General features: G+C 49.8%; 1 protein-coding gene across 1 annotated transcript in view; it reads right to left on the bottom strand.

Moving 5' to 3' along the window:
- The window catches only part of LOC122391300 (transient receptor potential cation channel trpm-like), a gene marked incomplete at its 5' end in the record, with an annotated part of 182,366 nt that overhangs the window by 118,015 nt on the left and 38,243 nt on the right, over window positions 1-26,108 (bottom strand). Inside the window, 2 exons of the mRNA XM_043385094.1 lie at window positions 5,395-5,541; window positions 8,467-8,624. Of these exons, the coding sequence (XP_043241029.1) occupies window positions 5,395-5,541; window positions 8,467-8,624 (305 nt within the window). The remainder of the gene's footprint in view (window positions 1-5,394; window positions 5,542-8,466; window positions 8,625-26,108) is intronic.

Raw genomic sequence — 26,108 nt, 5'->3', positions numbered from 1 at the left:
CTTCGCCGATTCGCCCCTAATTGAGCTAGAGCCTCGCGAAAGAAACGATCGTGTGCGTCGTTACGAAATGCAGCGATTGGTCTCCGATTTAAGGACCAGGGTCAGCCGATGACTTCGGAGGTCAGGTCAAGTGGCCCAAGGCACAGGTTCGGTTTTTGGTAAATAACTTCGCTAAAAATGATCGCAGATCCGCGATTTTAGCAGCATCGTGTTTGTCTAGCTCAGGCGTGTCGAATGGTATACTTTTTCTTCGGGTGAGACCAACTTAACCCTCGCCCGTATAGAGGGAGGGGGGTCGAACGGACCCCCTCCCTCGGTTTTTCGCGAATAACTCGCGTAAAAAGCGGCCGATCGCGACGAAACTTTCAGTACCCTCGCGTTAATCAATTTTACACCCACCCTGAAATTGTCATGACCCTGACCTTAATGACCTTTGACCTGCGACCTACTTTTCGAGACCATGTTTGGCCGGAATCGCGATTCGGCGTATGTCGGCTCGCATTAGCGGCGCGTTTGCAGTCTTTTCGTGGTTTTAAGCGTTCAAACATGGGATATGATCTTGCTTCCATGCATAAGGGTGGGTGTCAAGGTCACCGGAAAGTCAGGTCAGGTCATTGACCTTTGATGACCTCGGTTCACTTTTTCGAGTTTTACATGTTTCTAGGCCAGTTTTAGGAGCTTAATTCGAATTTAGCAGCCATATGAACATTTACGAAGTAGTTTTGGTGCCCTCGTAACATGTTGCGAAGCTGTCAGAGGCGGTTGCCACCTACTACGAATACCCTTACTGGTTGACCTGACCTGACCTGACCCGACCTGGCCTAAATGCATGAAGACATCATCTGCGATCAAAACTAACATGATATTCGTGATCAGCACCCCGAAAACCCCATAGCAGCCACGCTTTACGACTTTCTAACAGGTCCCGATTTCCCCGACTTTTGGGTCATTGAACTGACCTGGAAAGTCAACCGATGACCTAGAACCTTAAAATTGGGTATCATCGACTTCCTCTCGTCACGGCCAACACGCTCGTTTTTTTCCGCGAAGCTCTAGCTCGATCAGGGGCGAAACGGCAAGGGGGGGGGGGTCCAACGGACCCTTATACGTTTGAGGCTGGAAAAACACCAATACGGGCGAGAGTTAAGGTGTTAACCTCGGGTCAAGGTCAGGTCACAGCCCGTCAGGTCACGAAGCTGGTCAAAGGAGGTCATATTGCATATCAATCGATTCGGCAGGTCTTTTCATGTCCATTAGTGGCTTTATCGACTCGGTAGCTTTAGTTGATCGGGAGTTATTGACGAAAAACTGATAGCCTTAGTTACGTGATAAATGACGTCACGCAAGATCAACAAAGCAAAATTGAAGCATCAGACCTTGCAAGCAGCGCATGAAATTACGATTCCGTGTGCTTGAGAATTTGAGATAGTTGTATATCATTTCCGGACGGACCAAACTAGCAATTTCCATATTCCCCTGACTTTTAATGGTGAGAGACTGACCTGATCTCAGGCGACCCTTCAGAAAATCCTAGATATACATTTATACAAGTTGTGAGACCTCTCGATCATACTATAAGATCCTGTAAGTTTCATCTCCCTATGAAAGCTCTGCACTGAGGGTGTTGCGAAGTTGGAACATTTTAGCACAGTCCTAAAATGTTCATTTTAGGACAGTTTAGGACAGTTTCACACAGTTCATTTTAGGACTGCTCATTTATGACGTCATAGATCAGTGACCTGACTTGACTTAAAAATGCGGTTGGCGTAAAAAATCCGACTTATCAAATCCCGACTAAAAAAAAAATCGACTTATAATCCGGTTAATCAAATCCCGACCATGTTTTTACCTGGCCATTAACCCGCGCCCTGGTGGGGGGGGGGGCTATTTTTTGCCCCCCCTCCAGACTTTTCGATATATCTCCAGAACCGCTGCGCCGATCGTCACCAAACTTTCAGTACCCTCCCGGACATCAATTTTACACATGGTGACCAAAATTTTTTCCAAAGGCTATGATAGGTTGGCCGAAAATGACGTCAGAGTGACGTCATGTTCTGCCGTTTTCGACCCAAAAAAGGGTTCCGCGGGAAGAGCTGTCAGGCCTATAGCTTTGCAAATACAGAAAAATGATAAGGACATAAAAGCTGTAGAATTAACAGGGCTACAAAACTGCTATCTCGGATTTTTGAAATTTTTGGATTTTGACCCCCAAAAATCAAAAAAATAGATTTTTGGGATATAATAGTCAAAAAATCCAAAAAGTTTTTTGAATTTCGCAAAAATCGGAATATATGTGATAGTCCTTACCGCCTTCCATCCACATACCAAATTTTAGATTGATACCTCTTTTTTTGGCGAAGTTATAGCGAAAAAACTGTTCAAAATTGATGACGTCAAAATTTTCAAACTCAATTTTTAGCAATTCTAGACCTCGTAGTGCAAAACAAAGACCACCATTAGACTCCCCGTGACGAGCTGCATCGAATTGATACCAATTTAATGCAAAAATATCAACTTTAAAATTTGACCTTTTTTGACCTGACCTTGACCTGACCTCCACCAGAAAGTGACCTAAACCGTACCTGATGGTCTTATAACCAACACCATTGGGTTGGAAATGAAAAACTGGCCATAAAACATGCATCGCACAACCTTAGTAAAGTTGGGTTCATGGGGTGACCCTTGGTGACCTTTGGTGACCTGACCTGTGACCTGACCTGGTATGACCAGTGACCTCTAATAGCAACATATGTACTAGACAACTGACGTCTTATCGCTGATTTTCGACAAAATGCGTTTTACTCGGTGTTATAGCGCTTTCCCTAGAAGCCCCGTGAACGGTGAAACATTTTATCTTTGACCTGACCTGTGACGTCATCGGTGACCCCGAGGTCAATGAAATGTGGTTTCCTTCGACAAATTTGACAGGGCTATCGAACGCCGTTTGAATTTTGCGGATCCGTCCAGTAGTTTCGGAGATACGAGGGGGGGCAAAAAATAGCCCCCCCCCCCCCACCAAGTCGCGTTATAAACAGACCCCACCAGGGCGCGGGTTAATGTTCTAACCTTACAGGTGGTTGTTTGAACGCGGAAGATGCTGAATCTTGGTTAACCCCATACTTATCGTATGATAAAGAACGTCAGTGTTAGAAAGTTAATCAACAATTTTATTTAGGATAGTTTAATTCAAGTGGGTATAATCCGACTTGACAATTTACTAGGAGGGTTTTGCAGCGCTATTAGTTCGGCATTTAATTATAAATCATTGCTAATTTCGATCCGGATATCGTTATTCAATGCTGGCCTTTGCGTCCTCAGAAAAGTTGTTTATAGTCATGAAGGCTTGCATTGACCCATACTTTCCATTTTTCAGCACCATTATTCGCCGTAGTTGACCAGATGTTTTTCTTCAGCTCTGCCCTGAATCCTTTGGCTTAGACCTGGCGTATCACCCGTGCATCGCAAGACGCACCTACCACACACAAGTTCATGATCCCCACGAACCCACATCAGCGTCCGTTCGCTTGGTGTGTGACCCCTTGACCTTTGGCCGCGACAACTGCCAGCTTGCCGGAGCACCCCTCCCTACACGCGCTGCCCCGTCCGCTCCCCTCCCTCCCCCCCCCCCGGGGTCGTGTCACGAAGGTTCGGGCTTACGCTACTACCGGCCGCTGCGCAGCTGTCACCTTATAGCGCTTGGGAATGTGTGGTCTGGTGCGGATTCAGCCAACTACCGGCTCGCGACACCAGCGCCACGTAGTGGCGACGGTACATTCTTTTTAGACACACTGTACGAGCTAGTAGTTTACGGCCTTAGAGTGTAGCAGCCTTAGATTGGGACCGACGCGCGGCGCAACCGATGTAGTTTACAGCCTTAGCTTTAGCGTTCGTTTATTGCTGTACGATACGGACGGAGACGCTGCTTGCGAGCAGCTGTTTGTTGTTTCGTTAATGTTTTCTCTCTTACGTTTAGAATTTCCGCGAGCGACGCGAAAATTCGGGCCGGCCATGTTCGAGAGAAAACGTACCGTGCCGCACAGCGACGGCAGCGCGCGGCGGGCACGGCCGAGCCCCGCCGTCCACGTGGTCCTCTACAGGGCCTGGGGGGTCATCTGGAGCACATATGTGTGCTGACCGGCCCCAACGCGCCGGGCCGGCCGCCGCCGGCCGGCTCGGCAGTTCGCGACACGACGACGACGGCGACGCGGCTCCGCCGGCGCAACGGCGCCGGCGTCGTACGATTCGATTGACGTGCAGTGTGTGACGAGTAATCCAGAAATAGACATTCATCAAAGAACTCTTTTGGTCCTCCGGTTAATGAAAGGATACGATCAGCTACGCAATTCTTAGTGAACTGGACGATTACATGAACACTTTGGTCTGCCGTGCTGGGTCAGAGTAAACGACCACGAATCACACGAACAATATCGAAAAAGGGTCCCCTCATACCGTAACTGTGCACTCTCAGGTCTGAAATGGTGCCTCTTATGCCTGAAATGGGACCCTCTCAGGCCTCAAACGGGCCCTCTAGGGCATGAAATGGGCCGTCTCAAGCTTGAAATGGGCCCCCTCAGGCCTGAAATGGGCCCCTCTCAGGCGTGAAATGGGCCCTCTCAAACATGCCTTCTAGGGCCTGAAATGGACCCCTTCAGGCATGCAATAGGCCCTAACAGGCATCAAATGGGCCCCTCTCAGGCCTCAGGCAGGCCCTCTAGGGCCTGAAATGGGCCCTCTCAAGCTTCAACTGGGCCCTTTCAGGCCTGAAATGGGCCCTCACAGACCTGAAATGGGCCAACTCAGGCCTGAAATGACCCTCTCATGCCATGGAACGGTCCATCCTATGTAGGCCTTGGATTAGCTCAATCGGGCCTTGGATGCACCCTCTTGAATCATATAATGGGACTATAAATCCTAAAGGGGGCTATCAGGCCTGAAAACTGTTTTTTTCGTCCTATGACGGACCTTGACATTATGATAAAAAACTTGTCAGGCTGCATAACGTTACAGTTCGAATCGACGGTGGGCCCCTAGGATAAGAGACGGGGGTGAGATCTCACCCCTTTCACCCCCCCCCCCCTCCCCCTGGCTGCGCCACTGCCTACCCATCGGGCGATCACATGGCTCTGCACTAGCAGCCAGTGCTGAGCCATGGGAGCCCGATGGGTAGGGAGTGGTGGAACATCAATCTGCCCCCCGAGTGTACGGGGGTAGCTTGCAGGCCCCAACAGAAAAAACTCGCTGCAAAAACTGACCACTTCAGAAAACCCGCAAACCCACGCAAATAGAATAGTAATATAAATTAAGGGAACCCTATGTAAACACGCCTAATGTTGGTAGCGGCGCCCACCTGTGAATCGCCAATGTTTGATTTGGCCAGTTGCGGTCGATACGCACCAGTACATGTTATTGCAGCAGATGAGCGAGCGGCCCCAGCGGAACGTGCTGGCATTGTAGCGTAGCGGCTGCGCCAGCAGGTAGCTGACGATGAAGATGGCGTCCAGCAGGTTCCAGAGGCGACTGAACCAGTGCGCCAGCTTCATCCTGCCGCCCAAAGGTCAGCACGGTCAGCGGCCGGATCAGTGCAGCCAACCGGCACTCAGTGACTGGTACCGCAGTGACTGGCACTCACTACAGTCAACAGTACAAGAACATAAGGTTGGACAAATTAATACGTCACTGGTGCCTGGAATATGTTTTTCTAGTATCCCATTACACAGGACTAGTTAAACTAAATTTGAGGGGAGGGCACTTAATTCCCCAGTATCTGATTTTATGAAAATAATTGTTGGAAATGTAAAATAAGGCATCATGCACTTGTTTTCAATTGGGAACAGACTAGTGATGTCAGTTACGGAAAATCGAAATACCGATACCAAACCAAATACCAATCAAAACCGTGGAGAAATACCGAGACCAAACCAACTTGGGAACATGAGGAAAATACTAACTTTTTACCGATTTCTTACCTCTTTTGGCGAGGGTCCATGATACCAACAAAATACCAAACACATTAGGATTGAAATACCAAATACCGAGTTGGTATCGGTTTGGTATCGGTATACCAACAAGTTGGTATCCGAGTGACATCTCTAGGACAGACTATATGACAAGGAAAAACTGTTTACGATTCTGCTAAATCAGATAATTTATGTAGTATAAATTCATGGATTCACAGTCTGCATCGCCGTGGCCAGAGGTAACGCTGCCTCTGTGCTGACCACAGCCAGGCCAGCAGTGGCCACCAGACCGGGACCGTCACCGCCGCCATCGTCCGGAGTGACCCCGAACAGGATCGCTCCGTCACTCAAGGCACCGGAAGAAGAGCCAGTTGCGGGGCCGCCACTCGACTCTGGCTGATCCGCCGACACACCCACCACCACCGACCCCTGCGGACGGCTGTCGTGCGGAGAGACGCGTGACACGCTCTCAGTCCTCCTCTCTGTGGCACAGAAGGCCACGGTGGCGGTTCTTCCACTGAGGAACTTGAGGCAGTGCCTCACCATCTTTTGGGTAAAAAAAGCTTTTATTGGATTGCTTCCTTTATTTCATTCATGGCTATTGGCTAAGGCCATGTAGCTTCCATGCCTCGGCATAGCAATGTTGCCACCTTGGGTGTTTACCATGCTACATAATAGTTGCCAGGTTGGTGGTCTAATGCTTTTGTATGGGAGAATCAAGTGAGGCACAGCCTCACCGAAAATAGCCAAGATCGATTTATTATGATTTTTAATATGAAACTATGGGTAGATTTTAGTTTATTTAAAGAGACCCTCCCACCTTCAAAAAAGTTAATGAATTGGCATAAAAGTGATGTCCTTTGGTTCGGAAAGATCAAAAATGAATATCTACCAAATTTCACCGAAAAATATTCGCGAAAAACCGCAGGGGGTGTTCAAACACCCCCCCCCCCCCGGCCCAGCGCGGGTTAATTCGGAGATATGGAATTTCAAACTTGCAGTTTTCGGATTCTGATGGGCTAATGCATTGGAATACCCCCTTAGAATTTGTGACGTCAGCGGAGATCTAACGATTTTTAAATTTTTTACTAAAACGTTTGGTAGCACACGGTGGTATATGCTGCTTTGCGCGCAACAAATGCCGCACTTTCTAATCGCAGATATCTCAAAAAAGGCCGCGCGGAGCGCCGCCGTTTTTGGCACACCTGTTCGTGCATCTTTTCCGCGCATGTTGTGAAAATTTCAGACCCAGGTCCCCTTAGGTCAGGTCACCTGGTCACGCCAAGTGACCTCACCTCAGAAAAATAAGAATGCTCGTCATAGCTACACCGATTGATCGATTGCCTTGAAACTTTCAGCGATTGATAAGAGCAACATTATCTATAAAATGTTTATCTCGGAAGTTCGATATCGGTGACCTAAGGTCAGGCCAATTTTGCGGCCTCTCCATTGGTCAACGGCAGAAAATTGAAAAAAGCGTCTGTTTTGCACGAACGCCATTCTAGACACTCTCAAACATCGAGATGTAGGTAAAATTGACACGCTGAACCGGAAAATGGCAACTGTGACCCATCGTTATGTCCCCAAGGTCATCTCAGGTCACGAACAGAATCTAACAGTTTTTCGCTAATAACTTCTGATACAGGCATGCTAGAGCGATGAAAACCTTAGATGTGTTTGGTTCGACGTTGTGGATCGACTGATATGCAACATGACCTTTTCCGGTCAGGTCATGACCTTGACCTGAGGTCAAATTTTCAAGTTGACCTTTCAAGGTCAAATTATAGTTCATTCGACGCGTCTCGACGAGAGGAACACGATGCTGGCAAAAATGATGTCATGGCTCTTTTGAGTCAAAAGTTATTGCCGACAAAAACGTTTTTCGTAAAAACGGCTATTTTTGGAGTTTTTGCCCTCTGGAGGCTAAACCGCTGACCTGAGGTCAAATCTGAGAACATTTTCCAGAAAGGTCTGTAAACGGGCTATCGAATGCGTTTTTCCGCGGTGCTGTAGCTCTATCGGTTCCCGAGATAGCCGTCGGCAGTTTCAAAATGTTGAAATAGTCAACATTTTACCTTTGGTGACCTCTGGTGACCTGACTTTTGACCTGACCCAAAAAATGACCGAAGTGTTTTCGTCCTTATTTTGGACGTTTTTTTTCGATTGCCGCTTACCACGTGTCGCTACGTGGCCCAGGAGCCGAGTTAGAAGGGGGTGTTCAGACACCCCCGGTCCGGCGCGGAATCTCAGAGCACCGGCCCGGCGCGGGTTAAAGCACTTTTCGATGTTGTGAGTGCCCAAACCGGTATTTTCAGGCCATGGCCACTAATTTGGCTATCTCAACTCAAAACTAATGTTAAGGTGGGATGGTCACTTAAAATAACCTAATCATGTCGAGCCATGCATCCCTTAAAAAACCTTGAATCAGCTGAAAGTTGGACCAGCTAGCTAGATACAATATATGTCATTTTTGTTGAGCATGACAAGCCGATGCGCCGAGTGCGGTCACCTGATTGAGACCGGCTCGGAGATGCTGATCTCGCGGCACTTTTCGATGCCGGCCGTGACGATGAAGACGGTGACGTAGACCTCCTGCCAGCGCGGCACCGGGTACATCTTGACCAGCACCACGAACGTGTACAGCGTCAGGAACACCACGTAGGCCAGCTGCGGGGAGCGAGCGCAACCGGCCGTCACCACACGCTCCGCTCACAGCTCACAACACAAAAGCCGTCAGCTCAACGCCCATAATGCCGGCGGTGCGACTGCTGTGCTGCGCTGGGCACGCAGTGGGTGAAGGTGTGACACGCTGGGCACGCAGTGGGTGAAGGTGTGACACGCTGGGCACGCAGTGGGTGAAGGTGTGACACGCTGGGCACGCAGTGGGTGAAGGTGTGACACGCTGGGCACGCAGTGGGTGAAGGTGTGACACGCTGGGCACGCAGTGGGTGAAGGTGTGACACGCTGGGCACGCAGTGGGTGAAGGTGTGACACGCTGGGCACGCAGTGGGTGAAGGTGTGACACGCTGGGCACGCAGTGGGTGAAGGTGTGACACGCTGGGCACGCAGTGGGTGAAGGTGTGACCGCGCGTCGCGCGGCGCGCGGCACGCAGTGGGTGAAGGTGTGACCACTGCGCTGGGCACGCAGTGGGTGAAGGTGTGACACGCTGGGCACGCAGTGGGTGAAGGTGTGACACGCTGGGCACGCAGTGGGTGAAGGTGTGACACGCTGGGCACGCACTGGGTGAAAGTGTGACCACTGCGCTGGGCACGCAGTGGGTGAAGGTGTGACCGGGGGTGAAGGTGTGACCGCGCGTCGCGCGGCGCGCGGCCGGCCGTGAGCATCCCCGATAGGGCTCCGGCGCAGAGAGGCCCCGAGCAGCCAGATGACGCCCGAGTGGCAAACGGCTACCCAACGATCTGCCAGAGAATGACATGGGCCTGTTCTAGTGCCTCCAGTCAATAGTATTCACTGGTGGCTCCTCTAGCAAGTTTTTAAGATCGAAAATATCATTCAGTTTTAATAAACTACATATGCGTCAAAATTTATCAATATGTTATTTTCTTTGCATTTGCATGTATCATGATTAACCCTCGCCCTGGCAGGGCATTTTTTCATGACGCGGCCTGGCAGGAGGCGGGGGGGGCATGGCAGGGGGGAGGCGGCGGAAGGCAATTTGGGATGGGGGCACCACTGGCGGATCCAGGGCTTAGGCGCGGGGGGCTAAACCAGGTAAGGAGCCAAACCTTGGGTACCCCCAAATCCTGTGTTCTCATCGGATTTAGGCCCCTTAATCCTCGCCGGACCTATTGGTTTTCTACATACGCGCCGGCCGAGGGGGGCGGGTACGACCCCCCTCGCCGTTTCGCCCCTGGTGGAGCTAGCGCGTCGCGTAAAAAAAAACGAGCGTGTGCGCCGTTACGAGACGCAGAGATTGGTACCCGATTTTAAGGTCCTAGGTCAACCGGTGACCTCTGAGGTCAGGTCAAGTGCCCCAAGGTACGGTTCAGTTTTTGGTAAATAGCTTCGCAAAAAACGGCCGCAGAGCCGCGATTTTGGCAGCATCGTGTTCGCCTCGCTCAGGCGCGTGGAATGATATACTTTTTGTTCGGGTCAGATCAACTTACGGTGTTGACCTCAGGTCAAGGTCAGGTCAGCACCCCCCGGTCACGAAGTTCGTCGAAAGAGGTCATGTTGCATATCATTCGATTCGGCAGGTCTTCCTGAGTCCATTGGTGGCTTTCATGACTCGCTAGCTCAATTTGATCAATAGTTATTGACGAAAAACTAATATGACCTTGATGACGTCATAAATGACGTCACGCAAGGTCAACATTGCAAAAGTGACGCATCTAACCTTGCAAAAAGTGCATCAAATCACGATTCTGTGTGCTTCAGATAGTTGGAGATCGTTCTAGGCGCCAGAATAGCAGTTTCCATTTTTCCCCATTGACTTATAATGGTGAGGTCACGAAAATGACCTGACCTCATATGACCTTTAGGAAAAATCCAAGATATTCCAGTTGTGAGAATCATAATGGATACTAGATCCTGCAAGTTTCATTTTCCTGTGACATCTCCTCTGGCAGTGAGGGCGTTGCGAAGCTGCGACATCTGAAGACCGTGCAGAGGTTCACTTATAAAGTCATAGGTCAGTGACCTGACCTGACCCGAAAATGCGGTTGAAGTCAAAAGATCCGGCTTGAATCAAAGGTCAGATATGCCAAGTTTCAGCTCTCTATCGCCAGCGTGTTCGGAGCTATCGCGAAAAAACCTAGGTGGGGGGGGGCGGCACCCCCTCGGTCGGCGAGGGTTAATTTTCGTCACAGCCCTGATACGATAATTTGTTTTGTGATTTTTTTTAATGGTAGGCCATCTGACTCCACTGGCGGATCCAGGAGAGGGGGCATTTGGGGAAAATACCCCCGCGTCACCCGAAATCTAGGTTATTTTGCGGCTTTTCGAGAACATAACGAAAGCCCATTTCTTATTCGGAAAATATGAACATATATTCGGAAATACATTGTAAAACCCTCAGAGGTACCGGTAAAGGACCCTCAGAGTCACCGGCGCGGTGTCTGGCTGTGAGAGGCGCCGGTGTGGGGCCCCAGAGGCGCCGCTGTGGCACCCTCAGAGTCGGGGCCTTAAGAGGCACTGGTGTGGGGCTCTCAGAGGTAGCGGCGTAGGGCCCTCAAAGGTGCTTGTGTGGGACCCTGACAGTCGTCGGTAAGGTTTTTTTACAAGCGCTGTTGTGGGAGGCCTCAGAGACACAGGCATGGGGCTTGGGGCCCATTATAAGCGTATGCAGGGCCATTAGAGTTGCTGGTGCAAACTCTTCATCGGACAGCAGAAGTGGATCCTCGAGAGACCGGCAAGATCTTCAGGAGCCCTGTGGGGTGCTTAGAGACCGGCGAGGTACTCTCGGTGGCGCCGCTAGGGGCCCTCAAAGTCACTGGTGTTGGGCCTTGGAGTTGGAGGTAGGTGACCGGCGCGTCGGTTGCGCTTGTGTAGGACCCTCGGTGGCGCCTGTGTGGGGCCCTCAGAGCCACCAATGTAGGGCCTAAACGCGGCAGGCGGTGGAAATCCCGGACGTTCAGTACAGGATATGCCGGATAGTCAGGACAGTCAGGATGTTCCGTATCGATTTAAAGTTCAGAGCTACGAACTTTTTTTTGCAGAATCTGCGAGATTGCGTGATATGAGACAGTTGTTGGCGCACTTGGTGGTGCACCGTATGAATCCAAGTGACGTAATTAATAATTGTTTCTTTAATTTTCATGTGTTTTTGATGTTTTATTAACAAAATAAGCTTATTATTAATAGAATAGTATAGAAAATAGCAAACTCAAGCGTTTGTTGCGAAACCATTTATTAGTTGTTATTATTACGACAGCATAAAATAATTCACGGAAATTCTGGAAAATCGCAGAAACCGATGTCAAGGGAGTCTCGCAATCACGGATCTGCAGATCACGCACGTAACTTCCTGGACGGTCACGCATAGTGTAGCTCAGCTTTTACGCGTACGGCAGAACTGTTTCCCTGCGCGACAGGGTGGGGGCTCTAAAGCCGAATGTACCAGGCGTTTGGCGAGGGTGTTGCCATTTTTCCACGATGCTGTTAAGCTGGGATTAACAGATTTCAGGGCCGCATCTACTTTCCGGGTCAGGCAGAGGCTGTCACTGATGAAAGGCAGTGACAAATATATCCTATCCCTACGTTGGGGATGGGCTCCTGTGTGACTACGATCACTTGTGCGGTCAGCTGTCAGATACTTTTGTCTGTTGTATTGTTTCAGAGCCTGACGCGCTATCCCATGCAGCCAGCGTGGAGGGTAGCCGTTAGAGTTCTGCACGGCTGCAATTTTCCACAGCCTAGCCGCTCCGCAGCCGTGGCTCCACAGCCACAGCCGCCCACAGCCGTGGCAAACTGTGGGCAGCCAGCCGTCAGCCGGCCGTGGATACTTTCAGTGAAATGCAACCAAATAGTATATAAAAAGTTGTTTTTAGTTAAAACATATAGCCAAAAGCACATTGCAATGGGCTATAGATTCTCAAGCTCATGAAGCATCATAGGTTAAGTGGTTGTGTATCGGCCTGAAGCCTTTCGGCCTGATTCCTGATGCGCAAGGCATGCCTACACAAGCCCTTGCAAGGGGTTAACCCTAGAACGCCTAGGGGGGGGGGGTTGTATCACCCCCCCCCTGAGGTTTTTTCGAAGTGCACGCTAACCGGCTTGTCGTAGCGGGCTGAAATTTTCAATACCCTCTGGGGCAACCTTTGCGCATCTTTTGCCGAAAAAAATTGATCGGGTCATGTCAGGTCACGGAGTTATGACGTCATAAGAGGTACAGCCTCCGGCCGGATTTTCACAAACTGAGTGCCAACGCCCGAGGTTTCCTGCCGGTGGTACGGACATCGGTTGATGGATCGTGATGAAACTTCCCATGCATGTTGGGGCAAGTATTGGCTATCATATGGTATAAGAAATTTGACCGGGTCAGGTCAGTTCACGGAGCTATGACGTCACAAGAGGAACAGCGTCCGGTACTATTTTTGAAAAGCGCCCGAACCACTATTTTGCTAATTCTTGTCACCTCAATGGGAATATGCAGCAATATTAGCTTCTATAGGGAGCAAATGGACCTCCCAAATCCAAAAATACAATCAGATTTCAAAAATTTAAATTTTGATTTTTCGAATTTCTGCCGCCGACTGTGACCTTGCCGACTTCCGGCGCTCCCAACGCGCCATTTTTAGAGCTAGGGAAACGAAATACATACCAAACGATAGAGAATTGATCAAGGAACACGATAGTGAAGGTTTCAAGTCGATATCTCCCACCGTTTTGCCGCAATCGCCGCCGAAAGTTGAAAAAAGTCTATTTTTCCGAAAATTTGACCTTTGACCGGTCAAAAGTAGGTCAAATGTTGACCTAGGACCAAAAAATATACCATCAATCGCGAGATCTCGTTGAGAGCAATCCGCTGGTTTTTTTCCGCTAAGCTCTACGACCTTCCGTTTCGAAACGCCAGGGGGGGGGTCGTATCAACCCCCCCCCCTGGTCGTTCGTGTTATGAGAAATGGCCTGGTCGTGCGAGGGTTAAGAAAGATGGGTACCTAGGTATCAGGTAGGTACCCACATCAACAGAAAACATAAACAATGAACCAGAATAGAACCACTAGCAGTGTAGACATCTAGTGCCAAATCCTGAAGCATGGTTGTGGGACAGAACAACAGACCCTGATGCTTTTCATTATCAATGTTATGGAAAATGAAACTGAAGCTGATGGACTGTCAAACAGTGATTGTCTAGTCAAGACTCTTGCTTCTTTCTTACCTTGCATATTTTCTGGGGTGTGATATGTCAGGCTTGAAGCAGCCTTCTGAGCAAGTCTCAAACTTATTTGATATGCAAGGCATCAAAACACTAGTGAGCATCCAAGAAAGAAAACATTCATCTATTTTGATTTTTCCAATTTTATTTTCATTTTTCTTCAATCTTTGCTCAAATCATCAAGGACGTGCGAGCCACAATTGCCTCTTTCAATCAAAAATTTTATTTGAGTCTGATGACGTCAATAGCAAAGAAGTGGCAATAATTTTTTTTGTATCTATAAACAGCCATAAAAATTATAATTATTACATAATGAGACTATACAGTAAAACACTAGCTCTCAAACAAAGATTTAGTATAAATTTTTGCATTCTTAGAAGATGCAAAAATTTATAAATTTATCTCGTCGATGTCGGCGAGAACGTCGCGCAGGTCGCTAAGATGGTTAGAGACTAATTTGCTGAGCGCCTTCTGGCGCAGCACCATCAGTTTGGTGACGGCGCGCAGCGTGCGACACTGGCCACTCTCGCCCGGGACGGAGATCAGGGAAACCATGTCACTGAGGAACGGTCGCAGGCCCAGAAGCGACTGCAGGGTGGCGTTCTGGTAGCAGGAGTTCCCGTAGTTGGGTAGGCCGATATACAGAGGGTCCTTGCCGTCCTTGTCGGAGTCGAGCGGCCGGATGGCCGGGATCAGCTGTAGGCCGCGGCTGGCCGTCTGCGCCTTACCGCAGTGCAGCTGCAGGTTCTTGCCACCCTCGCTGGACTTGCGGGGCGACGGCGGCGGCCGTATCTGTGGACTGGCGGCGAACAGCGAGCCGCCGGCGTCGGCCAAGTCACCGTAGAACCGGCGCGAGCCGACGCCGGCCACCTGCAGCAGCTTCGTGTTCTCCTTGTCAGCGCGGTCCGGGCAGCTGGGCGTCCGCTCCATCGATCGCGGCAGTCGCGGACGCTTGGCTTCGGACGGGTGCGGTGAGCCGCCCCCTCGTCGGGTGACATCGCTGAGCCGGCGCGGTGACGGCGACTCGTTCTCGCGCGCCCGCAGAGGAGAAGAGCGCCGCCGTGGCAGGGAGCGCCATCGCGAGCCGCCGTCGTCGTTCTGGTAGCTCTTGCCGTAGCTGCTGTAGCTCGACTTGGGCTTCCTCCATTCGCCTCCTCCCCTTCCACCGCCGCCTTCCGGCAGACCCTCGCTTCGGTAGCCGCCGGTGACCAGGCGGTTGTTGCCGTTACTGTACCCTGACCTGGAGGATCTGGCGTTGCTCGGCTCCATCGATGATTTGCTGGTGGCTTGTTTAGCTGGTTTCAGGGGTACCCGACCCTCTTGAGTTGAGGCTGCAGTTGCCAGGACGGCCACCGCGTTTCCCCGAATGATGGCCAAGGACACGCGTTGCCGCAGCCAAGCGACCTCTCTGCGATCTCCTGTGAACTCGGAGATCCTCCTACCCAGCTCTGCCAGGAGGGCTGAGGCCGCTGGCCCCAGGACTCCGGTGGTTTCCACGGCCACTGGGATGAAGATGTGCCTCTCAGCAATATCAGAGTATTTTACTCTTTTGCGAGCTTCTGCGGCTATCGCTGACGAGCCAGGCTCCAAGGCCGCTTTTACAACGGCGCCGTCGGCAAAAGTGTCCACACAGGTTGCATCCCACACGAGGCTTTTTCCCTGCTTGTATGGGAAGAGAGTGACGCCGTCCGGTCTCTTGCCGTCCCCTCGGTCGAGTCCCTGTGGCTCTAGGATGGATGGCATTCCTGCGCTGGTCAGTGCACGCCTTACCACGTCATTGAGGTTTGCGCGACGTGGAAGGCGTCCGGCTGACTTTTTGCAGGAGAGCCCATGGTGACCTTGAGTGTCCACTGGGCGGCTACACTGGCTGCAATTGTGCGGCTTGCATATTGGCGCTCCCAGGCGCAGAGCAACAGCGACTCTGACTGTCTCTGCATCGAGATGGAGGCCGAGATTACTTGCCGGGATAGCCTGCAGCCAAGCGGCCGTGTGAGGTGTAGAGGCGGCGAGGAGGCGAGCCCGGTCGACTTGATTCGCTGATTCAATCAGTCGTTCGTGAATCGTTTCGCATACCATGTCGTCCCAGGCTCGTTGCGGATATTTCTCATGTCCTTCTGGGATGTCGCTTGGACTTATGAGCTTCTTGAATCCTTGCTTTGCTCGTTCCACGATGTTGGACGTGGTGAAGCCAACACCCATCGGGCTGGGGCTGCGGCATACAGGGAGGCCAAGTAGCATGGGAGAGCGAGTGATTCGACGGAGCGAATACCGAGACCTCCGTGCCTTGTAGGCAGTGATGCTTGGGTCCAAGAAGGTCCTGATATTTCAACGTTGGTTACGTCGGCTAGGGTCAGCCTCACGATGTCATCGATTTTGCGAAGACCAGCTTTTTCCATGTATAGTGGGCTGGAACGCATCAGGTAGGTGATTCGGGGTGCCGAGACATGGTGCGCGAGGAAGAATAGGCCGGTGTGCCGATCCAGGAGGCGGATCCGCTCGCAGAGCCGAGCGATCATATCGGCGACTGTTGTGGCAGCATTTGAAAGCTTGTCTTCATGCACCGGGGAACCCAGAAGCTGAAGACATGATAGCGGAGTCTCTGAAATGTCAGGGAGAGCCTGCTTTACTTGCTGGATCAACATGTTTTGCTGATCTTCGTCCGCGTCGTCTAGAACTGTCACCTCGCATTTGGCAGGATTTAAAATGAGGCCGACATCTGGCAGCATCTTGGTGACTGTTTGAAGGTCAGAGATGACGTCAGCAACTGGGCCTGCAATCGTTGCATCGTCAAGATACCATATGTTCAATGGTGATTTGAGGCTGCGTGCGCACGTGTTGACTGCCAGCGCGAATGCGAGCGGGCCCAGCGGGTCACCTTGCTGGACACCCGTTGAGGACATGATTTTGTGACCAGCGTAGAGAAGTGGAGTGGGCGTGCTATACGCCTGATGGGCCATCGCATATACCTCCGGGCAGCATTCCTTCAGACATCGAAGCACGACGTCACGTCTCACAGTATTAAACGCGTTTTTGACGTCTACCTTGACGAGCACTCGTGTTGCTTCTGTTTGATCTGGTGAACTTTTTGTATAGTTTCTTGTTGCGTGTACTGCGGCCTCACAGCCGAGTGGCGTGCCGACGCCGAGTTGAACGGGTCTCAGTTCCGGACCCAGCAGGTCAGCTGCAAAGCGGGCGGCGATGCGTGCTGGTAGGCGGCGGTAGACACTGCCGACGGCGATCGGGCGCAGGCCTCCGTCTTTCTTCCGGAAGGCGCACAGAGATGCACTGTAGAGGGCGTCCCGCGCACATGATGGTAACCGACCAGCCAACACCAAGTTGGTGAGTGCGGTGAGTGAAGTCAGCATGCGCTGACCGGCCTCACCCGCCTCTGCTGAGATTAGCTGCCGCAAGTGAAGGGGCCTGATGCCATCCAGACCCGCAGCTGATCCCGTCGGCATGGAGAGAATTGATTGCCTGACCTGGCTCTCCGTTACGGTCATCGGCGGTGCATCTGTAGCAGATGGCGGCGGTGGCATGTCTTCGTCTTCTGGTGCTGGGGGGTGTTTAAGGCGTAGCAAACTGATGACCTCTTCGGATGGCTGCACTAAGGACTCGCTAGATGTGAGTGTCCTCAGTGCAGCTCCCACGTCGCCGTCTGCGCACTTCGCGTACACCCGACGGGCGATATTATTATCCTCGGAAGAATGCATTTGCTTTCTGCTTGCGGTGTTCTCGGAAGAGCTTTAGCTAAGAGCGGGGCTACCTCCCTCTTGCATTTCAACGGTCCGCGTTGACAACGCTCCGTCGGTGACCTGTCACTTAATGAGTGTTGTTAAGGAGCAGTTACGTTTGTTGTTGGCGTCTGGAGATCGCAGAGCACTGTATGCGAAGGAGAAAAGGCGCCACCAAGCGTCAGAACTTGAGCTGGAGACTGCTTCACTCATTCTTTCCTAGAGGCTGTTGGCCACTACCGCGCGGGCCGCTTTCGGAATGAGTCTTATGATTCTTGTGGATTTACGTAGGTGAGCCAAATTGGCCGGTATATCGCTGTCCGCCTGATTTCGATCTGCTGTCAGTGCTTCTTCGGTGTCCTCGGCATTTTCATTTGGTCGTTCTTGAGAAGAAATAAAACTATCATTCTTCAAGCAGACGCGCAGTGCCAAACTGATAACTTGCGAGCCTGGGCAACTGTCAGCTTTGCGCAAGAAGTATGCCAGCGCCCTCCGCAGCCGCTGCAAATTATCGCAGCCTTGCGGACAGATAAGCTAGTGCATGCCGCACAGCGATGAGTCGATTTGTCGGAAACGGATGGTGCTGGCATTGTCTTGTCAATGTAGCTTTGAGACATTATTCGAGCATTGAAAGAATTTTCTTAGCGACAAGGCGCCACTACCACTAACACGGCTTTCACGTCAAACAAGCATTACAAAATGTGTCACAAATAGAACAAGCCGTTTCATTTGAACAATCATTATTTTTTTCTGTTGTTTCGTTCATGGTTTTTGTAGGAGTCTTGAAAAGGACGCGTCATTAAGATCCATTTACATCCATAATCTCCGGTATACGACTATCTCTGGAAACAACGTCACGTTCTTTTCTCGAAGAAAATTATGTATCTTGGGTCAAGCTGATATTCATTATGTATGGTCACTTTTCGGATTATTCTCTGGGATAATAATATCTAACTCACAAGTCCATATATTTCGGATGATATTGCTCACCCTTGGTCACTGGACAAAATAAAAACAATTACATGTATGAAAAACCACACACCAAAATTATTCCCTAGACGGGTTACATTTTTCAAAAATATATCACTTGCCAAAAAACTGACACGGTCTTTTAGCTTGCATGTTCCTCTACATAACAAGTAGTGCAACCAATCTTCTAAGTTCTACATATACCTATGAATACCTACTACCTATACTTGTGTCTACAGAGATACATCGGACACAATAGATCAATTTGCACAACCGGGTGTATGTTTAGTTCCTATGGATGACATCTTATGCTCATGTCGACCTATTTCTAAGGGTGAAATCCCATATTGGACTAAGGCCAAATTTTCCTACATCTCGGTTCATGTATGGATCTTTTTCTTTTATTTCTATTGCTTCGCGCACGATTCTCTTTTTCCAGTTACTCTCACATGCCAAAGTTTTGCCTTCCATGGGGTGCATGTTTCTACCGCACTGCCTAGTGTGCCGAGCGGGTGCCGACTTTTGTACCCGCCCGTGCTCGATGTCTTGAAGCTGATATTCGGCAAAATTTCATAAAAACATCCAAATTTGAAAGTTGTTTATCATTCTGGTTCCTTACTTACGTGGCTTCATGCTGTGGCCCCTGGGAGAAAAGGTTTGAAATATTCATTTTGCGAAAACCGCAGCAAATGACTTCCATCCTCAAGACAGAATGTCAGAGATTGAAGTCCGCGCCAAAGATCATCTCGGCTGGTCACATTTGTCGAAGAGAAGATCTTGGAGGTTTGTGAGCTTGTGTGGGTATTTTAGGTAAGCTCAGGCCGGCTACTGGGCTAAACCAACAAACCACAACTATTAGTGACACAATTTGTGCAAAACCAAGTATAGAAGTCAGAGTATAGTGGGACCAAGGAAAGAGATGTTTTCTCGCCGATGACGTCACTGATTTTGTTTGATCAAGTAGATCAAACAAAATCTACTTGTTTTTGTCAAAAACTTTTGAAAGGCGTAAGCCATTTCTCAACTGCCCTCGCCACTCAAGCGATCTCCGTGGATAAGAATGTTCAATTTTTGGTCGGGTGAGTAATTTGCAAAATTTTCTCCCAGTATACGAGAAGCGTTGTCAAATAGTGTTTTCCTTTGGGCATCATAATTTCGACAGAATATTACGTAGTGGCGGACATCTTCCTTGAAGTGGCCGCAAGAACATTCAGGCGAATCTGCTTTGTTGATTTGAAAACGATGAGAATTTAGACAAGACATTTCAGTTCTTAGTCGGGTATGTAGAATGTTTCCAGTTTTTGAGCCAATTTTGTAGTAGTCTGGGGGTTTGGCCATCCCTAGTCGCTGGTTAATTTCTTTTTTGAAGGATGTATGGGGCAAGGATCTTAATGATTCTGGGAGGTGGTTCCATAGTTTGGCAGTTGATAGGAAGAACGATGACTGATAGGATGTGGTGCGATGTGGTTGGAGTGTAGGGGAAGTTGGGGCAATGCCGGAGTTGGGGCAAAGCCGAAACTCGAGATATTTCTAAAACCGTACGACATGGATGCCACGTCTCAGTGATGCTCTGAAGCTTAAGTGACTACAATTATCGCATGTTTGTTACGAGTTGTCATTTGGAATACTTCGGCTGTGAGGGCGCCAAAAGCGTTTTCAAGGTACGTTTCCCTTGTACTACATGCGCCTTTGAAGCTGCATTTCTTACTCATTATGCTACCGTTTGTCTGGCCAATTCGGTCAAGTAATCTTCAGCATGTCTTTGCATAAGTGTGCTGCCTATTTGAAATTTATACAGCACGTTTAAAAGTTATGGGCCTGCAAATGAAAGTATGGCTGGCTGGGGTAATGCCGAAAACGTGCCATTACGCACGTTAAAGCACGCTACGTGGACTTTACTGCTGTAGAATAGCAACGCGTATTTTTAGTCAAACAAATTACACTTTCAGCCGGGAACACGATTACTCTCAAATCCGACATTTTTGCGCCCCCATGCAACACGATGCGCTCAAATCCGACAGCGCTATGAATCGACTGTCGGGGCGAAATTGCACATGGAGATTGCGCTGTTTCTGGACATTTGATAAAAACGTGATTTTATCGGAAACCAATGCCAAAGTATACGTGGAAATGGCATAAAACGGGTAAATGAGGTAGGCCGATTCATTATGTATGACTTTGATTCGACAATTAAGTAAGCGTTCTGCAAAATGCGCTGTTTTGTAAATGACTGCTGAATTGCTCCACAACTCGACTTTTGGATGCAATTTTGCGCCAAGATCCGACCCTTTCGAATCGGTGCTTAGTGGTCGTGAAAAATTTCATTTGACTTGTATTTCTTTAAAAATGAACGTATAAAGGAATGTTAAAAACAGAAATGTACAGTTTTTTGCGCTCTTTAATGTGATGTGCGTTTATAACCAATTGGTATTATGTAAAATCAATTATTTGCAAGAATAAATTCCGAGGAACGACTTGGCCTTCACGGTCAAGTGAGATCAATAGTAAGTACCTAGGCATTCATCACGAAATCATGACTTTTCAATTTCTTAAAAACTGATCCTAACAAAAATCGAAGTGTTGGAACTTGTTAATTGCAGTACAAGGATCACGATTATGGTATTTTTATCTTTGGCCGTTCGATATTTTCGCCAATACCTTTGATTTTAAATATTTCACAAGTCAACGACGAGCGCAATATTCAATCTTTGCGCCAAGGCAGAACACCAGCATGTCAATTGCAAGCGCATTGCGCTATTTTTTGACGACTGGCTGGCGGATTTGGGCGCACTGGACATAATGCGCTTCAAATCAACTCCCGATGAAGGGAAAACTTCAATTTGGCAACACCAGCATGTCAATTGCAGGCGCATTGCGCTATTTTTTGACGACTGGCTTGCGGATATGGGCGCACTGGACAAAATGCCAGGGGCGGTCGCAGACTTGGCGTTTGGGGGGGGGCAGCTTGGGAAAGGGGCCCCTGCACTGACCTGGGGGACCCGGTGCTAGCTTAAAGGGGCCCACGGGCGTAGTGCATGGGGGCAGAAATCTAGCCATGGCCGGTGAAGCGGGGGGGGGGGGGGGTAGGGAGCGGCATCTGAGCGGAGGCTCATTGCCAGCTTTGAGGGTGTACCATGCCGAAAAGGTAAGTTCATTTTGAAGCATTGGTGTAATGTCAATAATTCACGCAACTGTGAATTGACTACCGGCTACCGCAAAAAGTAAAACCGGCTAACTTAGCCATTTTCGAAGATATCCTGCTAAAACTTTTGACAGTGGGTCATCGGTATGTGTTCAATCACATGTGTTCCGTTTCTTATTTTTTACTTGAGCACAAATGTAAGTTATGAAGACCATCACAGTAGCAAATGCATCGAAAGATGGATAGTAGTGGGCAAAATATCCTTAATTTGTCGTGCTGCATCGAAAGTAGTGTTGATGAGAAAAGGGGTTTTTATTCCAGATAATCGTTTGTGCAGAATACATTGTCGGCACCCACTGGATAATTATTGTTTGTGCAACTGCACCCACTGCACCCATGGCTCCTACACTTATAGGCCCATGGATAACGCTTCGGCGATACCTATCGCTCAGAGGCTGCAATGTGGCCCTTAGATTACAGTGTCAGACCCCCAGAGGCCGGCGTTGGACCCAAGGGTCAGCGAAGGGCCTCAAAGGCCCCAGAGGCTGATGTGGGCCCTCAGAGGCAAGTGCGTGACGCCCAAAGGAAAGTCTTGGGCCCCCATAGAACATAATAGGGCCATCAGTTGCCGGTGTAGAGACCTCATAGGCCAGTTGGGGGCATATAGAGGCCAGTTTTGGGCACCTCAGAGGCTAGTGTGGGGCCTCAGATGTCGGTGTGAGGCCCTTTAAGACCGGTATGGGTCCTCAGAAGCCGGCATTGATCCTTCAGAAGCCAGTACGGGGCCCTCAGAGGCACATAAGGGTCAGTTTGGGTCCCAGAGACAGAAATGGGACCATCAGAGGCCGGTGTGGAACATTTAGAGGCCGGTTTGGGCCCTTAGAGGCCGGTTTAGGGCCCTCAGACACCAGTACAGGGCCTGCAAAGGGCAGTTTGAGACCATCAGAGAACCGACTTGGGCACTCAGATGCTAAGGTGGGTCCTTACAGGCCAGCATGGGCCCTCAGAGGTTAGCGTGGGGCCCTAAAAGACCGGCATGGGTCGGCGTTGGACCCCAGAGGCAGCCTCAAAGGCCAAAGATGGGCCTTCAAAGGTGATGCGGGCCCTAAGAGGCCGGCATCGGGTGTTTAGAATCCAGTGCGGGGCCCTCAGAGGCTAATGTGCGCCCCCAACATGGGGCTCTCAGAGGTCAGAATGGGGCCCTAAAAGACTGGCATGGGCCGGCGTTGGACCCCAGAGGCCAGCAGAGGGCCCTCAAAGGCCAAGATGGGCCCTCAGAGGCGATGCGGGCCCTTAGAGGCCGGCATCGGGTCTTCATAATCCAGTGCAGGGCCCATAGAGGCTAATATGTGTCCTTACAAGCCAGCATAGGACCCTCAGAGGTCAGTGTGGGGTCCTAAAAGACCGGCATGGGCTGGCGTTGGACCCCAGAGGCCAGCGGAGGGCCCTTAAAGGCTAATATGGGCCCTCAGAGGCCGATGCGGGCCCTTGGAGGCTGGTATTGGGTCTTCAGAATCCAGTGCGGGGGCCTCAGAGGCTAATGTGGGTCCTTACAGGCTAGCATGGGCCCTTAGAGGTCAGTGTGGGGCCCTAAAAGACCGGCATAGGCCGGCGTTGGACCCCAGAGACCAGCGGAGGGCCCTCAAAGACCAAGAGGAGCCCTCAGAGGTCGATCCGGGCTCTTAGTGGCCGACATCGGGTCTTCAGAATCTAGTGCGGGGCCCTCAGAGGCAATTAAAGGCTAGTCTTGAGACAGAAATGGGGCCACCAGAGCCTGTGTAAGGCCCTCAGCCACCGGTTGGGCCCCTGAGACCGGTTTAGGGGTGCTCAAAGGTCAGTGGAGGGCCCTCAGAGGTCACCGTGGGTCCTCAGCGGTCAATGTGGGCGCTTGACCGCCACTGAAGGGCCCTCAGAGGTCAGTGTAGGACCCTCAAAGACCGGTATGGGAGCTGTTAATAGCTGGCGTGGGTTTCTCGAGCCTCGTGACAATCGAATACGGGCCAGGGCCCCATACGCCCATGGGGGCCCATCGGTTGTTTGGGGGGCCAAATTATATGATGGCCCCCTGATTTGCCATTGGGAGGGCATGGCCCTGGGCCCCTGATGCCCCCCTCCCCCCCCCCCCCCTGCGACCGCCACTGCACCAATCTGAGGCTGTTGACAAAGCTGACATCTGGCGAGCAGGCTGAAAACCAACACTTTAGTCCAGACAGAGCGCGCCCTTGAAGAAGTGCGCCTAGAGCAGTCAAAAGGTGTCGTCTGCCGGCGCAATCGTGGAATTTAGAGTGCGCTCACGTCACGTATAATGGCTGAATGCCAAATCGTTTCCAGACGAAAATATTCGATCTTTTGAGTTGTTTCTTGTTGGACATGAGATTTAGAACATTTATAGAGGTTGTGTCAAAGCGGTGAATGACAAAAACGGTTCTAAGCAACTTAAAAGCCTTTGTAGATTCAGTACTTTTTAAGCGCACCATGTTGTGTATCGGCGCAGTGAAAAGTCACGTGACCCGACCTGGTCACGTGACTGCGCTTAAAACCGAAATCGTGATCAGGGGAGGCACAACGGCCTGTTACCTATAAGGAATGATTTACCAGCATTTTTTATTATATCACACAATTATAACTTCCAGTGTGCACCAAGCGTCCTCAAGCTCTTAAAACGCGTGTCAGCTTTGATGAATTTTGGATAAAGTTTGAGATAAATTGGCAAAACATCAATGTCAGCATTCCTCGTAGATCATTTATCCCATTTTCGGCTTTCCCCGCAGTCCGGGGCAACGCCGAAAAAGTCAGTTCTTTGATATTTTTAGTTTTTGCGCTTAACGGTATGCGAATTCATCAAATGCGCCTGGTATGTTTGAAAGACAAAAGACTGGCCTCTCGAATGACGCCAACAAGAATAGCTTATGTTGTCTACCTTGCGTGCTACGGGCGTCAGAAAAAAAGTATTCGGCGTTCCCCCAACTTCCCCTATGGTTCCTGTGATTTCGCAGGGTCCTTCCTGTTCTTTGTGAGCGGGTGTCCGGTATGATTGATTTGATGTAGTTGGGAGTTTTTTTTTTTGTATGTGGCTATTGAGTGTATGATATAGTGTTATTTTGTGCATCTCTCTTCTTGTTTTTAACTTGTTCCATCCTAGGTCTTTTAACAATTTGTCAGTTGGTGTTCTAAATAAAGTGCCAGTCACAAGCCGAGCCGCTCTGTTTTGTAAAACTTCAAGTCTCTGTGTGTCCTGGAGCGTAATATGTCCGTCATAAACAGTGTCGTAAAAGTCAAAATGTGGTCTCGTATATGTTTTGTAAATTTGATCTAAAATTTCTCGGGGGATGTATGGAGCAATGGAGTACAATGATGGGCTCATGGTTCTGTTTACCTTCTTGCAAATTTCGTTAATGTGCTGATGAAACCGCAAGTCCTTTGAAAATGTCATTCCCAGATGAGCGTGGTTTTCGTAAATGGGTATTATGTCGTCCCCAAATGTAAGAGCAGGTGGTGTGTTTTGTGGGCTGCGTGAAAATGTCTGTTGTATTGTTTTGCTTATGTTAAAAGTAATCGCCCATTCTTTACCGTATTTTTGTATTTCATTGAGATCATTTTGTAATGACGTCTGTGTTGTGTTCAAATTTTGTTTTGTATGGGATGCATAAAGCGATACGTCGTCTGCGAACTACCTGTCAACGAACTTTTGAGACACCCAGTAAGTGAATGTGGAATAGTTTTGAATGTTACCAAATGCCGTGAATGCGCATTCACGGCATTTGGTAAGATTGGGCCCAGGTGAGGTTGTTATGTTGTAGGTTTTAGGTGGTAGGATAAATGATAACAATAAAGGTAGGTTGTAGGTAGGTAACAATAAAGGTAGGTTTAACAATAATGGTAGGTTGTAGGTTGTTACAGAGCGAGCGAAGCGAGCGGAGTCTTCCCTTAGATTAACAAAAATTTCTGAGTATGAGCGGCCGGCCGGCCGTGGTCAGTGGTCACGATTTTGCGACGCTTATATCTCAGCAAACACTTCGGATTTACACGCGGTAATAAGTAATTTTATAGGGTAGCTTCATTCCTTCTACGAAGTATTAGACTATTCCCGATGCATGTGGGTGAAACGAAGACGTGTCACTTTTGTAATTGTTGCAATATCTCGGTAACTACTTGGCCGATTGCGCTGAAAGTTGGCATATAGGTAGGCACCCACTAGGCAATGCATATCCATGTGCCAGAGTTGGGGTGCTGCTGCATGTGCGCACGTGCAGGGGTCGATTCCAGATCTCGAGAACGGCTGGACCGATGGCGCCAAAATTTGGCACATGGTTAGGGACCGGTTAGTAGGGTGTCGTGCAAAAGTCAGTTGGGACCCATTTTGCACGTGCGCACGTGCAGGGTGCCGCTTCCAGATCTCGAGAAAGGGCAAAGGCTGGGCCGAGGCTGGGCCGGCAGGAGATAGCACTAAAAACAATGTTTTGCCGATACA

Source organism: Amphibalanus amphitrite, unplaced genomic scaffold (genome assembly GCF_019059575.1).
Source record: "Amphibalanus amphitrite isolate SeventyFive unplaced genomic scaffold, NRLGWU_Aamphi_draft 000430F_arrow, whole genome shotgun sequence".
Lineage (NCBI taxonomy): Eukaryota > Metazoa > Arthropoda > Thecostraca > Balanomorpha > Balanidae > Amphibalanus > Amphibalanus amphitrite.
Note: the sequence above shows the minus strand (reverse complement) of the source record. Positions and strands in the feature narration are given on the sequence as shown.